The sequence below is a fragment of the Manis javanica genome, chromosome 8, assembly GCF_040802235.1.
Source record: "Manis javanica isolate MJ-LG chromosome 8, MJ_LKY, whole genome shotgun sequence".
Classification (NCBI taxonomy): Eukaryota; Metazoa; Chordata; class Mammalia; order Pholidota; family Manidae; genus Manis; species Manis javanica.
In genome coordinates, this window is record NC_133163.1 from 108,199,821 (window position 1) to 108,221,230 (window position 21,410).

The following is a 21,410-nucleotide window of genomic DNA, read 5'->3' on the forward strand; positions in this document are numbered from 1 at the left end:
ACAAAACAAAGAAATACAAGGCATCCAGATTTTTAAAGAAGAAGTCAAACTGTCACTATTTGCACATGACATGATACTGTACATAAAAAAATCTTAAAGACTCCACTCCAAAACTACTAGAACTATTACTGGAATTCAGCAAAGTTGCAGGATACAAAATTAATACACAGATATCTGTTGCTTACCTATGCACTAATGATTAACTAGCAGAAAGAGAAATCAGAAAACAATTCCATTCACAATTGCATCAAAAAGAATTAAATACCTAGGAATAAACCTAACCAAGGAAGTAAAAGACCTATACCCTGAAAACTGCAAGACCCTCTTAACTAAGAGAAATTAAAGAGGACACTAACAAATGGAAACTCATCCCATGATCTTGGCTAGGAAGAATAAATACTGTCAAAATGGCCATCCTGCCTAAAGCAATCTACAGATCCAATGCAATCCCTATCAAAATACCAACAGCACTCTTCAACAAACTGGAACAAATAGTTCTTAAAATTCATATGGGACCACAAAAGACCCCGCATAGCCAAAGCAATCCTGAGAAGGAAGAATAAAGTGGGGGAGATCTCGCTCCCCAACTTCAAGCTCTACTAAAAAGCCACAGTAATCAAGACAATTTGGTACTGGCACAAGAACAGACCCACAGACCAGTGGAACAGAATAGAGACTCTAGACATTAACCCAAACATACATGGTCAAATAATATATGATAAAGGAACCATGGACATACAATGGGGAAATGACAGCCTCTTCAACAGCTGGTGTTGGCACAAATGGACAGCTACATGTAAGAGAATGAAACTGGATCACTGTCTAACCCCATACACAAAAGTAAGTTTGAAATGGATCAAAGACTTGAATGTAAGTCATGAAACCATAAAACTCTTACAAAAAAACACAGGCAAAAATCTCTTGGATATAAACATGAACAACTTCTTCATGAACATATATCCCTGGGCAAGGGAAACAAAAGCAAAAATGAACAAGTGGGACAATATCAAGCTGAAAGGCTTCTGTAGAGCAAAGGACACCACCAACAGAACAAAAAGGCATCCTATAGTATGGGAGAATATATTCATAAATGACAGTTTCAATAAAGGGTTGTCATCCAAAATATATAAAGACCTCATGCACCTCAACAAACAAAACGCAAATAATCCAATAAAAAAATGGGCAGAGGAGCTGAACAGACAGTGCTCCAAAGAAGAAATTCAGATGACCAACAGGCACATGAAAAGATGTTCCACATTGCTAATCATCAGAGAAATACAAATTAAAGCCACAATGAGATATCACCTTACACCAGTAAGGATCGCCACCATCCAAAAAGACAAACAACAACAAATGTTGGCGAGGTTGTCGAGAAAGGGGAACCCTCCTACACTACTCATGGGAATGTAAATTAGTACAACCATTGTGGAAAGCAGTATGGAGGTTCCTCAAAAAACTCAAAATAGAAATACCATTGGACCCAGGAATTCCACTTCTAGGAATTTATCCTAAGAATGCAGCAGCCCAGTTTGAAAAAGACAGATGCACCCCTATGTTTGTCACAGCACTACTTACAATAGTCAAGAAATGGAAGCAACCTAAGTGTCCATCAGTAGATGAATGGATAAAGAAGATGTGGTACATATACACAATGGAATATTATTCAGCCATAAGAGAAAAAAAATCCTACCATTTGCAACAACATGGATGGAGCTAGAGGGTATTATGCTCAGTGAAATAAGCCAGGCAGAGAAAGACAAGTACCAAATTATTTCACTCATAGGTGGAGTATAAGAACAAAGAAAAAACTGAAGGAACAAAACAGCAGCAGAAAAACAGAACCCAAGAATGGACTAAGAGTTACGAAAGGGAAAGGGACTGGGGAGGATGGGTGGGAAGGGAGGGATAAGAGGGGAAGGGGAAGAAAGGGGGAATTATGATTCGCATGTATAATGTGGAAGGGGACCACATGGAGGGCTATGCAGCACAGAGAAGACAAGTAGTGATTCTACAGCATCTTACTACACTGATGAACAGTGAGTGTAATGGGGTTTGTGGGGAGGACTTGGTGATGGGGAGAGTCTGGTAAACATAACATTCCTCATGTAATTGTAGATTAATGATACCAAGAGAGAAAAAATAAAAAATAAAAAAGGAATGAACTAGTAATATACAAAATGGCATGGATGAATGTCAAAATAACTGTGTTAGGTTACAGAAAACAGATTTTTCTAAAGAGTACACAATGTGTAATTGTATTTACATAAAATTCTAGAAAATTCAAACTAACCTGCAGATTAGTACCTGAGAAAAGAGGGGTTGAGAAGGAGAGAAAGATTATACTGAGTAGGAAGAAGCTTTGGGGAAAATGGATACATATACTACCTTGATTATATTATATATATATATATATACCTGTGTGTGTGTGTGTGTGTGTGTGTGTGTGTGTGAACATAGATGTGTACCTATGTTAAAAATTATTGCATACTTTACATGTAAGCAGTTTAACAGTACGTCCACTTCTCCTCAATAAAGCTTTTTTAAAAGTAACACAAACTAGAAAGATTTGATAACCAAATGTGAACCTTGTCAGAATCCTGTGTTGTTTTTTTTAATGAGACATTTTTGTTCAGGAATTTGAGAAATATGCCTACAGACTGCTTATTAAGATGTTATACAATCAATGTTAAATTTCTTGGTATAAAGTTGTACAACCTTCTTAGAGAGTCACCCATCAATATATATCAAAATTTAAATATCTGACAACTCTACTTCTAGGAATTAATCTTACACAAATAATCACATAAATGTTAAGAGAAAAAACTATGCACAATAATGTACAATGCAGTAATGTTAAACAGCAAAAAAAGAAGAAACAATCTAAAAGTCCATTTAGTTGATGGATTGATTTATATACATTCATCAATGAAACAACTATATTATGCAGTCATTTAAAAGAAAAAGATAGTTATATTTATTGACATAGAAACAAATCTAAGATACACTGTTAATGCAAATTAAAATCGTATGTAAGTTAAAATCTAAAGGGCTATTCATGAATGTTAATGGTGGCAGACATACTTCATCATCTACTTGATTCACATGCAAAAATGTGTATTTTATAGTTATTTGATAATCAACAAAACCAAAAATATTTCCAGCTATAGAGGAAAAATAGTTGAAAATTATCAAATTTTAAAAGTGGTAAGAGGTATTAATGATCTGGTTTAACACCTTTATTTGATAAATAGAAAATGAGACACAGCTACTTGCATAAGGTCACAAAGTTATTCTAATGCATAATCCTGATTTCCCTTCTAACTGCTTTCTCATACATAAGGCATGCCTCAGTTCTTTCGACATATTACTTCTTGTTCTTTCTCCCTATCATGTCTGCCACTAACTTGTATGATCTTGAGCAAATGAATTAAACCCTGAAACTGTTTTAACTAGCTCATCTGTAAGGTCATCTTTAAAGCCATGATTCTAATACTCTACAGTTGCTGAAACCAGAAAAATCAACATTAATAAATTTCTAGTCTAATGTCTGAGTGTAAATATAAGATAGCAAGATCGCTTATGGAGATTATCTGTTTAATCTCCGAATTTCCAAAGCATGAACACAGGCCTAAGCAGAATTCTTACCTTGTCATAACTGTTCACACTTCTATGTCCTAGGAAAGAGTTCTTTTTTTTAACTACCTAAGTACAGAACTGAACAAGTATGCATTTTAAGCTGATAACTACATGTAGTTAACACCATCACATCTAACTGGGTATCAAAGCACGTAGAGAAGTTATTACATTTTGCTGAAAATTGTTTCTGTGTTCTGGTACAGCCTCTGGAGCTATTCTAAGGCTCCCCAGAATAGCACTACCATTTTCCATGGTGGTGTCATACATTTATGCTTGCAGTCGCAAAAACAGTATTCATGGGAGGGTAGCCACATTCTCACCAGAACTCCTACCCAAGGTTGGTGTACCTCCCCTGTCATTTGATTCTGGTGAAAACAATACATTACAGGGACACCAAATTTACCAAGCATTTACACAGTGATCTGATAACACAGTAATTTGGTTGTGAAAATAAATTACTGACACTTAGGCATATTATATGAAAGTAATAAATATATTAATGAGGCATCCTCTGCCTCTTAGTTGTAAAACAAAACATCCACTGCCACATATATTAAGGAGAGAATTTGGCTTAACACAGCAATAGATGAAAATGTGTGATTTAGGGAGATTTATAGATTGTACAAAAGCCTTAGAAATCCTTGGTGGAATGGCAGTGAGAATTTGCAGATTTCTTCCAGGAATAAAGCAGAGCACATGGTTAAGAACCATGAGCTCCACCATCAAGTCACATAAGTTTTCCAAGATTTAGTTTCCTCATCTATGCAATGGAAGTAATATGTGTGTCTTTGCCTTACTGGCTTACATCAGAGATTAAATGAAGAAACACAAGCAAAGAACTTTATATAGTACCAAGTACACACTGAACAGTAAGTACTCTTACTACTACTACTACTATTACTACTACTACTACTACTACTATTACTACTATCACCACTACCACTACTACTACTACTAGAACCTTAATTATTAAAGAGAAGTTAAAGGGCCAATTTAAAGTTATCTGTCCCTTAGAAGAGGCATAAGCCAACTACAGCCCACTGGATAAATAAGCCCTTTTATAAGGATGATTTTTGTATTTTTAAATGGATGAAAAAGATTAAAGAATAATATTTTATCATGTAAAAATTAAATGGTAATTCAAATTCTAAGTGTCTATAAAGTTTTACTGGAACATAGCTGTACTCATTCATTTACATATTTTCTGTGGCTGTTTTCAGACTACAATGAATAGCTACAACAGAGCTTATATGGCCCATAAAGTCAAATATATTTTCTAGCTGACTCTTTACAGGAAAAGCTAGCAACCCTGATCTAAAATCTAAAATATATCAGCAATTAAGAAACCAAAAGGTTATGACATGGGTGTTTTGTTTTCTTAAACCATGGTAATTTGACAGATTTTCAGATAGTTTTTCAAAAGTAATTATCTAAATTTAAAAGCATTAAAAACTCTTTCAAGGCAATTCTACCCCATATTCTCATTCTCATATTACATTCCCTTTATCAGAGAAAGTTACAAACAGAATCACTACTATTTTTAAGCTCTAATACCACTATTAGTATGTAATAAGAAGAAGAACGTGTAAAGGTCTCCTTACCAGGAACACATATGTATTCGGATAAGTAAAAAATAAGAGCTGAAAACAATGATAAAGTTAAATGCCAAAAGGAAAAGAAAACGAAGTCACATCCAATGTCACTGGTCCTCCAAGCTAACTCATCATGTCTGAGGAAAAAGAAAGGTTGATGTAAAGGAAGATATTTGGAAGTTACTATAAGATGCAAAATGGAAAAATGCAATTACAAGGCAAGGAAGAAATAAAATTGTGAAAAAAGAACTGACTATGCTTAAACTACATATAAATACATAAAAGAAGGAGGGAATCGAGAAAGAAGATGCAATATAGAAATCTTAAGAAGCAGAAAGTTTGATTACAATATGATGGAAGGAAAACATGAGTTTAAGATATGTCAGTTACTCTCTTCCTCTCCTTCCTTTCCCAAAAGGTCTTTGATTTTCAGAAAACAGGAAAAATGTTTCAAGGTTTCATTAAGTACCTACAAAGAACCTGCTCCAGAGATAAATGATATTTGGAATGTTAAAGGAGCAAAAGAAACAGAAATTTCAGTTAGAGAACTTATATACCTTGACAAGGAAATAAAACCTCAAAAAAAGGTTAAATTACTAAGAAAATGACAAAGTAACATACAAATCAAGTAGATGATAATTCTATTGGCAGAAAGAAAGGAAGGTAACAGAATTCACACTCCAACTTGTAAAGTAGCTTGGAGTTTGAGGGGAGTTTGAAATACCAGGAAGAGAAATTAGAAAAGGAACCAAATACGGATGAGTAAAAATATGGGCAAATAACATTAATGAATTTATGATTTAGCAAGTAAATAAAATCATGAATGTATCCTATCTAGAATTATTGTACTATTTTCTATAATAATCAGTATCAGAGATAATATGCAATTAGTTTGAAGTAGGGAAACTGTCAGAACTGCTAGAGGAAAAAGTCAAAATGGTTAAGACTTTACTACTAGTATACTACTAGGGAGAATAAAATTACTGACAATAAATTTCTGGCTAAAGAAAGAAAAATGAAGCCAGGAGGAAGCTGCCAAAGTAGGAATATAGGCAAAAAATTAAGAGACTACTCTAATTATAATCAAAAATAAAATATGAGTATTCGAGAGGCATGTAAATTAGAGGAATGTATTTCTGTGGTATTTCAATAATGCATTCTCATGATTAGTTGACTGTTGATATATAGACAATTGACTTAATAGGTTAAGTCTAAATATATTTCTACTCGTAAAACACAGAAAAAGAACTCTCCCAACAAATTACCATCATATAAAGACCATGAAGGACTTAGAAATACAAAAATACCTAAAAAACCCTTAAATACTAAGAAAATATCCACACTTAAATTTACATAAGAAGATAATGATGCTTTACAAACACAAAGGCATTATACCACTAAATGACTGGCTGATACCAGAATACAGAATTTACAGTTCAACCAGAGCTGGTTGACTGTTAGTTCAAATAAAATTGGTTGGTATCAGATCAATATTGTGGGACTGGCATGGATTGACAGGGAAATTGTCTCATTATAAGATCAAGTCATTAAATTGAGACTTCAGGTATGAAACTTTTTTCTGGCCTAATTAACAGATTGCAAAAGAAAACAGTTCAGACTTCATTTGTCTCCACATAGTTTTAACTATTTATATGCCTATTTGCAAAAGGTTACTTGACAAAATTTAAGTACTTACTAATATCATCTTCATGATAAATGACAGAGTGAAATGGCAGAGTTCGGTCTTTAATATATCTTTCTGCTGGCTCAACATAGAATGTGCCACCACGAGTCTGGATGAATCCTTCAAATCGTCCATCAAGAACAGATCCATGGCTAAAGCTTCCTTCTTCACCTATTAATGAAAGCCACAAACTTAAAAATTTAATTTGCACATGAATATTAAAAATTCATTCTCCTTTAAAAAGCCATTCTTACATATTTTTAAAAACCTGAATAGAAATTTCTTGGAGAAATTAATTTTCACATAAAATATGTTAAGCTGAAATTGAGGTATAAATAGCAACCTGTACTTAGTTAAAACATATACAATCACTAATACCAACAATGAAAAATAGAGTATCTTGTCTTATTGACAATCATATTCCCAGAGCATAGCCCAGTGCTTGGCATGCATTTGGTAGTCGTTCAATAAATGTTATATTAACTTAAACTTAGAAAGAGGAAAGCAGATCCACTGATAAAATATACACTTTCAAAGTAAAGGTATTTAAGAATCTTTTGAATTTTTGCTATAATTATCATAGGAAAGTTCCTTTCCCATCTGATATATTCTGCATGAGTCTGTAAGCTTCATTTTTTATAAATACATTTTTCAAATAACAAAATGTCAAATATTTCAGAACCAATTTGAGTAAAAGTATGCCAACAATCCTTTTTAAAATTCTGGACAGATTTGTTATACTGCCCCATCAATTACACTTCTCCAGTGATAAGGAAAAAGGTCTTTTTGGTTCTTCACAAAGAAAAGCTGAACACCACACATTAAATGATATGAGGAGATGGGAAGTAGGAAAGAGGACTTTAAAGGTTAAATCAACCTGTTAAATTTTTCTTATTAAAGCAAAAATTAGGCATTATGCAATTTCTAAGTTGTAGATTAACATTAATTAGTTAACTTTGAATTAATCATGACTAAAGCAAAGAACACAAAATATTGGTATTGTAAATGATATGATTTTTATCTGCGAACTCATTTAGTCTTGCACTTTTCTTTACCATTGCCTAGCAAAAAAGGGCAGGAACTACTAAGTTATTTGCCCAGAGAGATAAATGATCAAGAAAATAATAGAAAACCAGTCTGACATTTAAAACTTTAGACTGACCAGGAAACACTTTCCTTTGGTTACCAAATTATGAGAGTAAAAAAACTTTTAATTTATTAATGAGGTTTTCTCTCTACGTGTGAAAATTTAAGTACAGAATTGCCTCATATATCTGACAAAATAAAAAAATAAGGCACATTTCTTTAAGCACTTAATTTTTCATGTTATAATTCTGAGTGGAAACCTAATACATAAAAATGAAATTTAACTTTCAGCTAACTACCTTAAGAACTGAGGATCACCCTGAGTATATATTAATGTAACAGAGTTATAACACAATGGTATTTTGCCTCTCACTAATACCTCCAGAAGACTCTTGATTTTTTTAGTTTTTTCATCATTTCTGTAATTGCTCTGTTCTTCCCACACAACTAAGCAATGTTAAGTATGCTCTCCATTTCCCCAGTACCTTTTCAATCTGACATAGTAAGAGAAATTTGTTGGAAGTGTGAAAAAAGTATAGATTTTTGAGGAAGGAAGACCCTGGAGGATTTTTCTGTGAATGAATTTGTCACATTACTTTGGGCTGTTAAGATGATCTTTACAGTTCCCTTTTAGACTTTTTCCTCTTACAAAAACACAGAGAAGTTATTACTAATTTCTTGCTTCTCAGAAGATATGAAGTTATAGAAGTCATTAAAAAAATATTTTTTAATCTAACACTTCAGAGGTACTGAGAGTCAAAAATTTATACTTTTCAGAAGCCAGACCCTGCATTATTCACTGTTAAACATACATGTAAAGTTAGGTCCAAGATTACTTCATTCTTCAAAGACCATTATCCTTCATGATATATTCAAATCTCAGAATTTATCTTACCTTTCTGAAATATTTGCTTATATTTCTATATATGTATTTCCTTGTGCAGAAAAAAAGAAAAGTGTTCTCTTAAGGTTAACTTACCATAAATATGTCCAGTGTAAATATGAGAGGTATCATAATCAAGTACTTTATTTGATGTTTCTACTTTAAATTCATCACTGAAAAGGGATGTGTCCCTCTTCATGCGTAAGTTAAAATGTCTGAAAAACAGAATAGCAGAAGAGGGAAGAAATGAAATTAAAAGGATCCAAATTCTAAGGAATTTTTATAAAAAAGTCTGCAAAATGGGGACTGTTTCACACAATTTGTCTATTTTGGAAATATACTAACCAAGATCTTATAAAAATTGTGCTCCAAATTTCAACCTAGTAGCTGTAATACAAGTCTAAATTATATACAACTAACCAGTAACTGTCTAGGATGTATTAAAATATGAATGCCTATTGGCTGATTCCTACATGATAAAATTAGATCATTCCAAGGGTAACTAAGTTGCTTAGAGATAAACAAGCTTCTTGACCCCAAACTACTATTATTCACCACTGTCTTCCCTCTCTCATCATTTTGAAGCTTTGCCATTTTCTTCTACTTTCACAACTCAAATAAGATATTATAGGGAAGTGGTATCTATATTAGATACTTAACGTCTTTTCTCAGAAAAGCAAGTATTTATGCATGCTTTCTTTTACACACACACACACATACACAGTGCCCTTTCAATTCCTTTATCTTTCCCTGGGGCTTCTAGTTCTCCTAATTATCTCTGGACCTTCCTCAGTTCAATGTGGGAACCAAAAAGACCATGATAATAGCTGAAGTCATACTCATTCTAACTGTCCTCTATAAAGGAGAGGGAAAGACCAGAATATTAAAGTAAAATTAAATAGAGAGTGTAAAGTTTAGAATGAAATTTGAGATCAAATATTAAGCCTAAAATTTACTATCCCAGGATTCCTGTCTGTTGAATGAAGATAATACATTCTACCTTACAGAACTGTTTTAAGGATGATTAAAAGTTATAATGTATGTAAAGTTACTAACACTACCTGGTACACAGGAAATGTATAATAAATGGCAACAAATAAGCTATCATTACTAGCTCTTAAAAGTATATTGTCTCTTTAATAATTGCCATAAAAATCTGCATATAACACAATTTCTAGTCAATGAATCTGAACCCAAGTCTTCAATTGGCAACCCCCAAAAGTTAGCAGGGTATGGAGTAACTAGAACTTTCATATACTGCCAGTGGAAGTACAAAATGGTGCAATCACTTTGGAAAACTGGAACTTTTTTATGAAGTTAAATATACAAAAACACTATGACCCACAATTCTACTCCAAGAGAAATGAGAACATAAAACATATGTCCATACAAACAAATGAACACAAATGTCCACAGATTATTCATAATAGCAAAAATCTACTGGAAACAACCTAAATGTCTATGAACAAATAGATACAAAAAGATTGTTGGTTATTCATTTAATGGCAACCTAAAGATCAAACTACTAAACATGCATTTTTGTGACAGCACAAAAGAATCCACACAGTATAAGTCCATACGTGTGAAATTCTATAACAGGTAAAACCTATCTGTAGTGATAGAAAGCTGAACAGTTGTCTGGAGTGTAGAGAGACTAAAAGCAAAAGAGAATAACCAACTTTTTGCAATGATAGAAAGCTTCTATCTATATTTTGATCAGAATGGTTACACATGTGTATTTGTCAAAACTTACCTCAAACTATACAATCGAAATGAATGTGTTTTATTTTATGTAAATTATGCTTCAATAAAGTTGATTTTAAAGAATAAAAACCAACTCGCTTTTCAAGTGAATAGGGGTCAACAGGGTACACACGCTAGTTGGCTTCAGAAAGTACGCCCCTTTTGAACATAACCTATTTTATCTCCTCCTTCATTTCATGTTAATCTTGGTACACTTTTATTCTGAGACTGTATTCATTTTCTAGTCGCCTAAAACTCTCACCAAAACCTCCAGGGCTTCCCAGGGGCTGTGGCAAGGACTCGAGGCTATGAAAGACATCCCTGAGGTTCCAATCTACTCCAGGAAGTAACTGACAAAGGCAAAAAGCACCTTCTAAATGGGAAGTCCACAACTGGAGTTAAAAAACAGACTATCCTGAACAAACGGAAATCTGCCTGGATTGCTGTTGCACTTCCTGTCTTTTCATAAAATTGCTTTCACCAACTAATAGAGAGGAAATTCTTGATCACATATGCAAGTATAGACATTTTTTTAAAGGACAGTATTTTGAAAAATCATTAATTTATCATTATATAGACTTTTAATTTCCTATATAAATACTATTTCTAAAACAACAACTTTGTTAAGTAGACTAAACACTGAATGTCCAAGGGCTTAATATGTTTATCATTCAAGGTTATTCAGCAAAACTGCTATACCCTGAAACCATTTTAAGTTAGAGCATTAGCATTCTATATGGTTTTAAAAAAATGGGGAAAAGCATCAGAAAGACATTTTAAGTTCAATATAAGAATAGTCTACCCTACATTCCCTACCCCCCAAAAAAATTTTACATCACCTGAAATGTCTAAGCACCTAGCAACCCTAGAGGAATGTTATAACAGAATTTAAAAATACTTCAAGTAGGTCCTTTCCAACCCTGACAGGTATCATAGTAAGAAAATCATCTCACATGTACAAAACATTATTCTCAATGTTGATTTTAATTGAATTAAAACCATATATAAAATCAGTTCTCAATTATGCATTGCAGAGTCAAGTAGCAGTATAGATAATAAAAGAAAAAAACATTTGATTTAAAATGTAGATCATATTTCCAAAACTCATTACTTTTATTAATATCAAAATTAATTTGCATTAAAACCTTATCAACACAAAAGGGAACAGAACGAGGGTGAGCCGGAAAGGCAGGTAAAAGGTAGAAAGAAGCCAGACTGAATTAAAGTCTGTCCCAATCTACAAAATAAAGTACAAATAAGTAATCAGAAGTTGAACATAATTTAGTCCCTTAAAACTAAGTCACTGGATTCCAGTTCCCTAATTTTAAACCACTATCATCTGTTGGATAGTTCATATACCTTCATGCTATCTAACTATTTCCATACATTACAAATTCTTGCAATATTCCTATTGGATAGCATACTATAAAATAGTAATAAAAATTAGCTGACTAATCACATTCTACTTCCCGTATTTCTCAACAAGCCTTGAATGAAAAAACAATCTGAAAACATAACCTGATTCTTCAGTTGTTTAAACTTCTGGCCCCAGAGGTCAGAAAAATTACAGTAAACACTGCCTTATAAAAATCACTGTATTCTGGGGAAAATGGTGGTTCTTCAAAAAGCTAAACATGAAATTACCATATGATGTGGCAATTCTATCTCTAGATATATACCCAAGGAACTGAAATCAAGGTTTCAAACAGATATCTGTACACCAATAGTCACAGCATCATTACTCACAATAGCAAAAAGAGAAACAACAATGTCCATCAGCAAAGAGATTCAAAACCTATATGAGTGCTAGTGCTATACAGATGTAACAGATTTTTCTGACACATGCTACAACACGGATGAACCTTGCAAACATGCTAAGTGAAGTCAGACACAAACGGACAAATTCCACTTTTTTGAGGTACCTAAAATAAGCAAATTCTTAGAGACAGAAATAATCAAGGTTATCAAGGACTGGGGAATTACTGTTTAATGGGTACACAGAGTTCATTTGGGCTGATGAAAAACGCTCTGGGAATGGACAGTGGTGATAGCTGGAAAACACTGACTAGTTAACACCACTGAATTGTTCACCTTAAAATGGTTAAAATAGTAAGTTATTTTACCACAATAAAAATAAATGTTTAATATCATTGCATTCAAAAAGTAGAAATATAATATAAAATTGTGTAGCCAGAGATACCCTTCTTAAAGCTCTAAGTCCCAAGAGAATTTTGTTTGAGATAGTGGTATTGTGATGATAAAGGTAAGGTAAGCATTCTTCTTAAAATTTACATAGGTTTATGGCTTTCAGAGCATTTTTACATATATTACTACATCTTATCCTCTTAGTAACATGGCAAAGGAGGCATGATGAATATTTTTATCGGAAGGTATGGCTCAAGGTCACAAGCCTACAAAATTAGGGTAAGAACTCCAGTATTTGGTTACTCCACCTTACTCTTTCTACCATATGTATCTCAAGCATGTGATTAAAAAAGTGAAGTGAATACATGCTGAGTGCTGCAGCAGTCTCAATGTAGTATTATCAGTCTGTGCTAAATTTTGTATTAAAATTTTAAGCAAATGCAAATAGGATATAGAAATGAAAATACAACTTTGTTCAATTTTGACTGAAAATCATACTTTACTATACCACCAAAAGAAATTCTCTTTGATTACTAAATGCTTGAGTTACTTTCAAGACTAAGGCTAAACTCTGTCCCTCTTCACTATGTTTCCTTCAGCAAGTTTAGTTCCTTTTATTATTATAATATAGTACACCGTCAGCAAAGATAAACTTTAGATTTCCTTTGAAGAGGAAGATGCTTTGTATAAAGAATATTATTTGCACTTGGACTGTTCTTCTACCCTTAGATTTAACCGCTATATTGATTCTATGGAGCAATAGTATTTTGTCTCTCATCATGATTACAGCAGTTCTATTGTAATTCTTTTTTGGCTTTTTTCCGAGGCACTAGAGTAAAGATATAAAGAATAGAGTAAAATAGCAGAAGGGCAAAATCAGTTAACAAATGACAGCAATTTGAAAAAAACATACCAGTTTTCAATTCTTCAGCCTTGAAGACACAGTTGTACCATGTGGTAGTAATAGCTGGTTTTCCTTTCGTAGGCTTTAGAAAAGCATTTTATATCTGAGTCAAATAACTGAGGCACCAGAACCACTTGTGATGCAGAACAAAAATTAAATTATGTCTAGAATATGATTCTATTTTTCTAGAAAGTCATGTACCTTCTAAAGCTTTATATATAAAGAAGTTATCTTCTAGGCATTGCAACACTTGGAGCAGTAAGAATATAGAGTAAAAAGAAGCTGCCTTTTCCCATACAATTGCTATTTTGGCTAAAGATAACATGGTTTTGAATCCCTTGAACTGAAGACAAAAAGCCTCAACTAATGATGCACCTCAGTACACAGGGAAGAAACCTGACAGCAAAACCCTTGCTTCAAAGTATGTCAGTATAATCCAGCAGTCCCAGAGACCAGGAAGTTGCCATGAATAAAAGTTTCTCATCATGTCTAAATAGAACAAGTCTGTGGTGGAATTGGGTTAGTGACCCTAGAAATAAAATTCTAGTTTCCATAGATCAATGGAACAGAAGAGAGACCCCAGAAAGAAACCCAGAATATATCATCAGTTAATATATGACAAAGGACCATGAACATACAGTGGGGAAAAGACAGCCTCTTCAACATCTGGTGTTGGGAAAACTGGATAGCCACATGCCAGAGAATGAAACTAAGTCACCGAATTCTACCACACACACAAATAAACTCTAAATAGATTAAGGAACTAAATATACAACATAAAAGCATAAAGCTCTAGAAGACATCATAGCAAGGACTCATGAGCACTGGCACAAGGACCTTTTTCAGGAGCACATCTCCCCAGGCAAGCAAAACAAAAGCAACAGCAAACAAGCAGCACTACATGGACTAAAAAACCTCTGCACAGCAATGAAACCCTCAGCAAAATAAAAAGGCAGCCTACATATGGGACAACATTATTTGCAAATGATATATCTGATAAGGAACTAATATCCTAAATATATAAAGAACTCACACAACTTATCACCAAAAAAAATCAAATAACCCAATTAAAAAATGGGCAGAGGACCCAAAAAGACATTTCTCCAAAGAAGACATATAGATGGCCAACAAGCATATGAAAAGATGTTCAACATCACAAATTATCAGGGAAATGCAAATCAAAATCACAATGAAATATCACTTCACACCTGTTAGAATGGCTAGTATGAAAAAGACAAGAAATAGAAAGGGTTGGAGAGGATGAGCAGAGAGGTGAACCCTTGTACATTGCTGGTGTTAATATAAATTTGTACAGTGACTACAGAAAACAGCATGGAGGTTCCTCAAAAAAATAAAAAATAGAACTACCATATGATCTAGTTATTCCATTTCTGGATATTTATCCAAAGAATAAGAAAACAAACACTAATTCGATATATGCACCCCTATGCTCACTGTTCATTTGCCAAGATACAGAAACAACCTAAAGTTCATCAATGGATGAATGGACAAAGATGTGGTATGTGTGTATATGATTTTGTGTGTGTGTGTGTGTGTGTGCACGCATACACTAACACAAATATATATATATATCACAAAAACACACACATACACATGTACCACAATGAAATATTACTCAGCCATAAAAAAAAGAAAGCCTTGGATCTATGAAAACATGAGTGGACCTTTGAGGTTATCATGCTAAGTGAAATAAGTCAGATGGGAAAGACAAATACCATGTAATCTCACTTACATGTAGAATCTAAAAAAATAAAACAAGGCAAACAAACAAAACAAAAACAAATTCATAGAGACAGAGAACAGACAGTGGTTACCAGAGGGGAAGGAGGTTAGAAGGTGGGTGAAATGACATAGGGGCTCTGTTTTACTGTGTTAGATGGTAACTAGACACAGAATGCTAATAACTTGTAATGTATATAAATATTGAATCATAATGTACATTTGAAAATCTATGTCATATACCAATTTTACATATATACATAAAAAAGAAGGGAGAAAGGGTGGGAGATAAGGTAGGAGAATAGAATCTAGCACATAGAAGGGACTCCAATACTTCTGTTGAATTAATGAAGACTTCTCCGGGCAGGTAGCAGGTTATTCTTTATGTGGCAAACACTCTCTACAACATCTCTATTATACCCCTTCAAATTACAATATTTCCCATTCCCCTTTTGGGGGAGCGAGGCATGGGAAGGGAACTTGCTCTTCCACCGTAAGTTCTCATCATTTTAGATCTCTCCTTTTTAAAGATAAAATCTATCACCTCTTCCCTACACTCCTCAATTATTCCACTCCCATCCATATTTTCCCTGCCCATTGCTCTTCCAACATTCCAGGAAACCTGAGGATCCAAAGCCCTCCTCTAAGCTCCACTCTCAGGCTTTGCCCATCCAACTGTGGCTACTCAAAGACTCAGGTCTCCTTCCCTGTGGATAAACAGGTACTATATTCATTTCTTTTCCTCCATCTCCCATCCAGTCAAGATAAAAGTTTCTAATAAAGTACAGGTACTGCTGCTCTGCTATAGTAGAGTTTGACAGCACTTTGGTTTGCCTTGCTGATAATCTCAACTTCCAGAAGAGAAAGAACACAATGATGGGAATTTCTACTCTAGACTTAATACTGATGAACTGTGAAGGGACAAGAATTTAGGAAGAAGACAACCACCATCATCCTATCACTTTACAGTTTCTCAAACAAGGAAAGAAAAAGCAGCATATGAAGGCAAAGGTTTTAAGAGAGCAGATTCATAAATGTTCACAGAAAGCACAGGGAAAGTCTCCTTTTTGGAGACTTTAAACACATTCAAGTGAAGTTGAATGACCATGTCTCAAAATATCATTCAATATTAAACTGGAAAGAGTAACCTCTAAAATCTCTCAAGATAAAAACATGTAAAAGGCTTGGTTACTTTGACAGGGGAGAGTAAGCAATATGTGAGACTGAGATGTAAAAATCTGGGGAGTCACATATATGATCAGAACAGTATTACAACAGACAAATAAAATGTATTTGCAATTCATACATTTAGGAAAAATTTCACCAAGCTATACTCAGAAGATAACTGGGTCCTTACAATCAATCGCCACAGAATTAGTAGAATTGATTCCTTGAAGATATTACTGTACTGACCAAATACCCAATATGCTCTCATAACAAGAACACTCAAAGATACTCAAAGATATATTTGGTTATTATAATGTATGACTAGAAATTCAAACAAAAAATGTTACTTCTGTGCACTTGTACATGACTATCATGTGTCCAAATCTGGAGTACTCTGTGTAATTAGATCCAGAAAGATGAAACAGAGCTAGAGAAATACAAAAAAGGATAAGTCTCATGGGTAAGAATATTGCTAATGTTCCCCATGACAAAAGCCAGAGGCAGCCACTGACTACTCCCCTCCTTGAAACACTTTTTCCCTTGGCTTCTGGGATACTTGCTCAGAGGTTTTCTCTACTTTTCTTACCACTCTTCAGTGGTGCATCCCCTCCTCCACCTAACCCTTAATATTTTGGTATTAAGCAGGGCTTTCCTAAACCCTCTTCATGAACTTGACATTAAATGTCCAAAACTGAACTTAAGATTTCTATCAAATTTACAGCCTGTCCCAGTATTCTCTATCTCAGTAAAAGGCAAAAAAGTCATCCCTGACTCCTCTTTATACCTCACTACAGGTCAACCAAGTCTAATGCATTCTACCTTCAAAATATCCCTCAAATCCATTCACTCTCCTTCAGCATCTCTCGTACCACCTGCATCTGGGCCATCACCTCCCATGAGGGCTAGTGTAACAGCCTCCTAACTAGCCTCAATGCATTTGCTCTACTCTCTTTCAAACTACTGTTCATTCACAGCCAGACTAGACTTTTTAAACCCCAGTTAATTATCATTAAAAATCTTGCATAGCTAAGTAAAAACTTGTCACCAGCACTTACATAAACTCTCAGAGATCTGGTTCCTGCTTGTATCTACAGCCTCATGTGAAACCATTCTCCCTCACATTTTAATTACCGGTCATACTGAAATTCCTTCAATTCCATGAACATATACCACTTCTCATCTCACAATCTTTGCACATGCTGTTGCCTCTGTCTAGAACACCCTCCCCTTCTTTGCCTAACGAACTCCTTCAGTCATCCTGGGATCAATTTAAATGCCATCTCCTAAGAATGAATGGCTTTCCCTGACCTTCAAACAAGATGGCACCTGCTTATGCTCCCAGAGCAATCTCCTGAACATTCCTTTAACATTTATGAAGACCGTCATTCCTAATCCAATACCTGCTACATAACACATCTATTTGTCCCATAACATGATATAAAGATTCCTGATATGCTAGACTTTCTGTTTATATTTGATTCACTAGCTCAGCATTACTTTCCTAGTACAGTGTTTTGGAACTTACTTAGTGCACAGTGATTATAATTTCAGAGACACACACAAATTAACAACTCACTTTTATCACTATATACATGTATAAAGATATGTCAACCCAAAGTACAGAAAGGCTTTATGAAGTCAGAGAAGAGGTTATGATACAACAAAGTGAGGAATCTCTGTATTCAGAAGCTATATATATCAAAAACAAGCAGTGTATATACCAAAGAATTTTTAAACATATTTATTGGTTTAAAAATATCAAACCTCTACACAAGATTTTACTGATACATAATAAAAAAATCAAAACAAGCATATTATTATTAAACTAATAAGCTAAACATCCATTCAACACAGCTAAATAAAGGCATTGTAAGTATAATGAAACAATAACCATTTAAATAACCTTTAGTCATACAAAATCCAACACTTTTAAGAAATAGCAAAATATCAATGTAAATGGACTCAATGCACCAATCAAAAGACAAAGAGTCACTGAATGGATAAAAAAAACAAGACCCATCTATATGCTGCCTACAAGAGGCTCACTTTAAACCCAAAGACATACAAAGACTAAAAGTGAAGGGATGGAAAAAGATATTTCATACAAGTAACAAAGAGAAAAAAGCAGGAGTTGCAGTACTTGTATCAGACAAAATAGACTTCAAAACAAAGAAAGTCACAAGAGACGAAGAACATTACATAATGATAATGGGGTCAATCCAAAAGAAGATATAACCATTATAAATATCTATGCTCCCAACACAGGAGCACCTACAAATATGAAACAAATACTAACTAAATTAAAAGGGGAAATAGAATGTAATGCATTCATTCTAGGAGACTTCAACACTCCACTCACTCTGAAGGACAGATCAAACAGACAGAAAATAAATAAGGAGAGAGAGGCATTGAACAACACACTAAACAGATGGACCTAACAGACATCTACAGAACTCTACACCCAAAAACAGCAGGATACAAATTCTTCTCAAGTGCACATGGAACATTTTCAAGAATAGATCATATACCAGGCCACAAAAAGAGCCTCAGTAAATTTAAAAAGATTGAAATTGTACCAACCAGTTCCTCAGACCACAAAGGTATGAAACTAGAAATAAATTACTCAAAGAAAATGAAAAATCCCACAAACACATGGAGGTTTCACAACATGCTCCTAAGTAGTCAATGGATCAATGACCAAATAAAAACAGAGACCAAGCAATATATGGAGACAAATGACAGTATTTCAACACCACAAAAATCTGTGGGATGCAGCCAAGGCCATGCAAAGAGGAAAGTATATTGCAATACAGGTCTACCTCAGAAAGAAGAACAATCCCATATAAGCAGTCTAAACTCACAATTAATGAAACTAGAAAAAGAACAAATGAAGCCCAGTCAGTAGAAGGAGGGACATAATAAAGATTAGACAAGAAATAAATAAAATTGACAAGAATAAAACAACAGAAAGAATCTAAGGAAAGTAAGAGCTGGTTCTTTGAGAATATAAACAAAATAGATAAACTGCTAGCCAGACTTATCAAAAAAAAAGAGAGAGTCTACATGCATAAAGAGAATCAGAAATGAGAACGGAAAAATCACCATGGATATCACAGAAATACAAAGAATTATGAGAGAATACTATGAAAAATTATACATTAACAAATTGGATAATCACCAATGGACAACTTTCTAGAAAAATAGAACCTTCCAAGGCTGACCCAGGAAGAAATAGAAAATCTGAATAGACCAATTACCACCAATGAAATTTAATTGGTAATCAAAAAACTACCTAAGAAGAAAATCCCTGGACCAATGGCTCCACCACTGAATTTTATCAAACGTTTAGAGAAGACCTAATATCCATCCTCCTTAAAGTGTTCCAAAAAGTAGAAAAGGAGGGAATACTTCCAAACTCACTCTATGAAGCCAGCATCACTCTAATACTAAAACCAGGCAGATACCAAAAAAAAAAGAAAATTACAGACCAACATCTCTGATGAACATAGATGCAAAAACACTCAACAAAATACTAGCAGACCAAATACAAAAATCCATCAAGAGGATCAAACATCATAATCAAGAGGGATTCATTCCAGGGATGCAAGCATGGTACAACATTCGAAAATCCATCATCATCATCCACCACATCAACAAAAAGGACAAAAACCACATGATCATCATCATAGATGCAGAAAAAGCATTCGACAAAATTCAAAATCCATTCATGATAAAAACTCTCAACAAAATGGGTATACAGGGCAAGTACCTCAACATAAGAAAGGCCATATATGACAAACCCACAGCCAACATCTTAACAGTGAGAAGCTGAAAGCTTTTCCTTTAAGATCGGGAACAAGACAAGGATGCCCACTTTATCCACTTTTACTCAACATAGTTCTGGAGGTCCTAGCCACAGCAATCAGACATCACCAAGAAATAAAAGGCATCCAGATAGGCAAGGAAGAAGTTAAACTATCCCTGTTTGCAGATGACATGATATTGTACATAAAAAAACCCTAAAGACTCCACTCCAAAACTACTAGAACTAATATCTGAATTCAGCAAAGTTGCAGGATACAAAATTAATACACAGAAATCTGTGGCATTCCTATACACTAACAATGAACTAGCAGAGAGAGAAATCAGGAAAACAATTCCATTCACAGTTGCATCAAAAAGAATAAAATAACTAGGAATAAACCAAACCAAGGAAGTGAAAGACCTATACCTTGAAAACTACAAGACAATCTTAAGAGAAATTAAAGAAGATACCAATAAATGGAAACTCATCCCAAGCTCATGGATAGGAAGAATATTGTAAAAATGGCCATCCTGCCCAAAGCAATGTATAGATTCAAATCAATTCCTGTCAAAATACCAATGGCATTCTTCAACAAACTAGAGAAAATCATTCTAAAATTCATATGGAACCACAAAAGACCTTGAACAGTCAAAGCAATTCTGAGAAGGAAGAATAACGCTGGGGGCATTACGTTCCCCAACTTCAAGCTCTACTACAAAGCCACAGTAATCAAGACAATTTGGTACTGACACAAGAAATGACCGACAGATCAATGGAACAGACTAGAGAGCCCTGATATAAACCCAACCATGTATGGTCAGTTAATATACGACAAAGGAGCCATGGATATACAATGGGGAAATGACAGCCTCTTCAACAGCTGGTGTTGGCAAAACTGGACACCTACATACAGGAGAATGAAACTGGATTATTGTTTTACCCCATACATAAAAGTGACCTCGAAATGGATTAAAGACTTGAATGTAAGTCATGAAATCATAAAACTCTTAGAAGACAACATAGGC

The 21,410-nt window shown here is 34.2% G+C and overlaps 1 protein-coding gene across 3 annotated transcripts in view; it reads right to left on the minus strand.

Annotated features, from left to right (window-relative positions):
* Nucleotides 1-21,410, minus strand: part of ADAM10 (ADAM metallopeptidase domain 10) — a 145,270-nt gene that overhangs the window by 71,742 nt on the left and 52,118 nt on the right. For all 3 annotated transcript variants that reach the window (XM_017654155.3, XM_037020967.2, XM_073211907.1), the window contains 2 exons: nt 8,978-9,096; nt 6,925-7,083 (listed from right to left, as the gene is read on the minus strand). In XM_017654155.3, the coding sequence (XP_017509644.3) occupies nt 6,925-7,083; nt 8,978-9,096 (278 nt within the window). The remainder of the gene's footprint in view (nt 1-6,924; nt 7,084-8,977; nt 9,097-21,410) is intronic.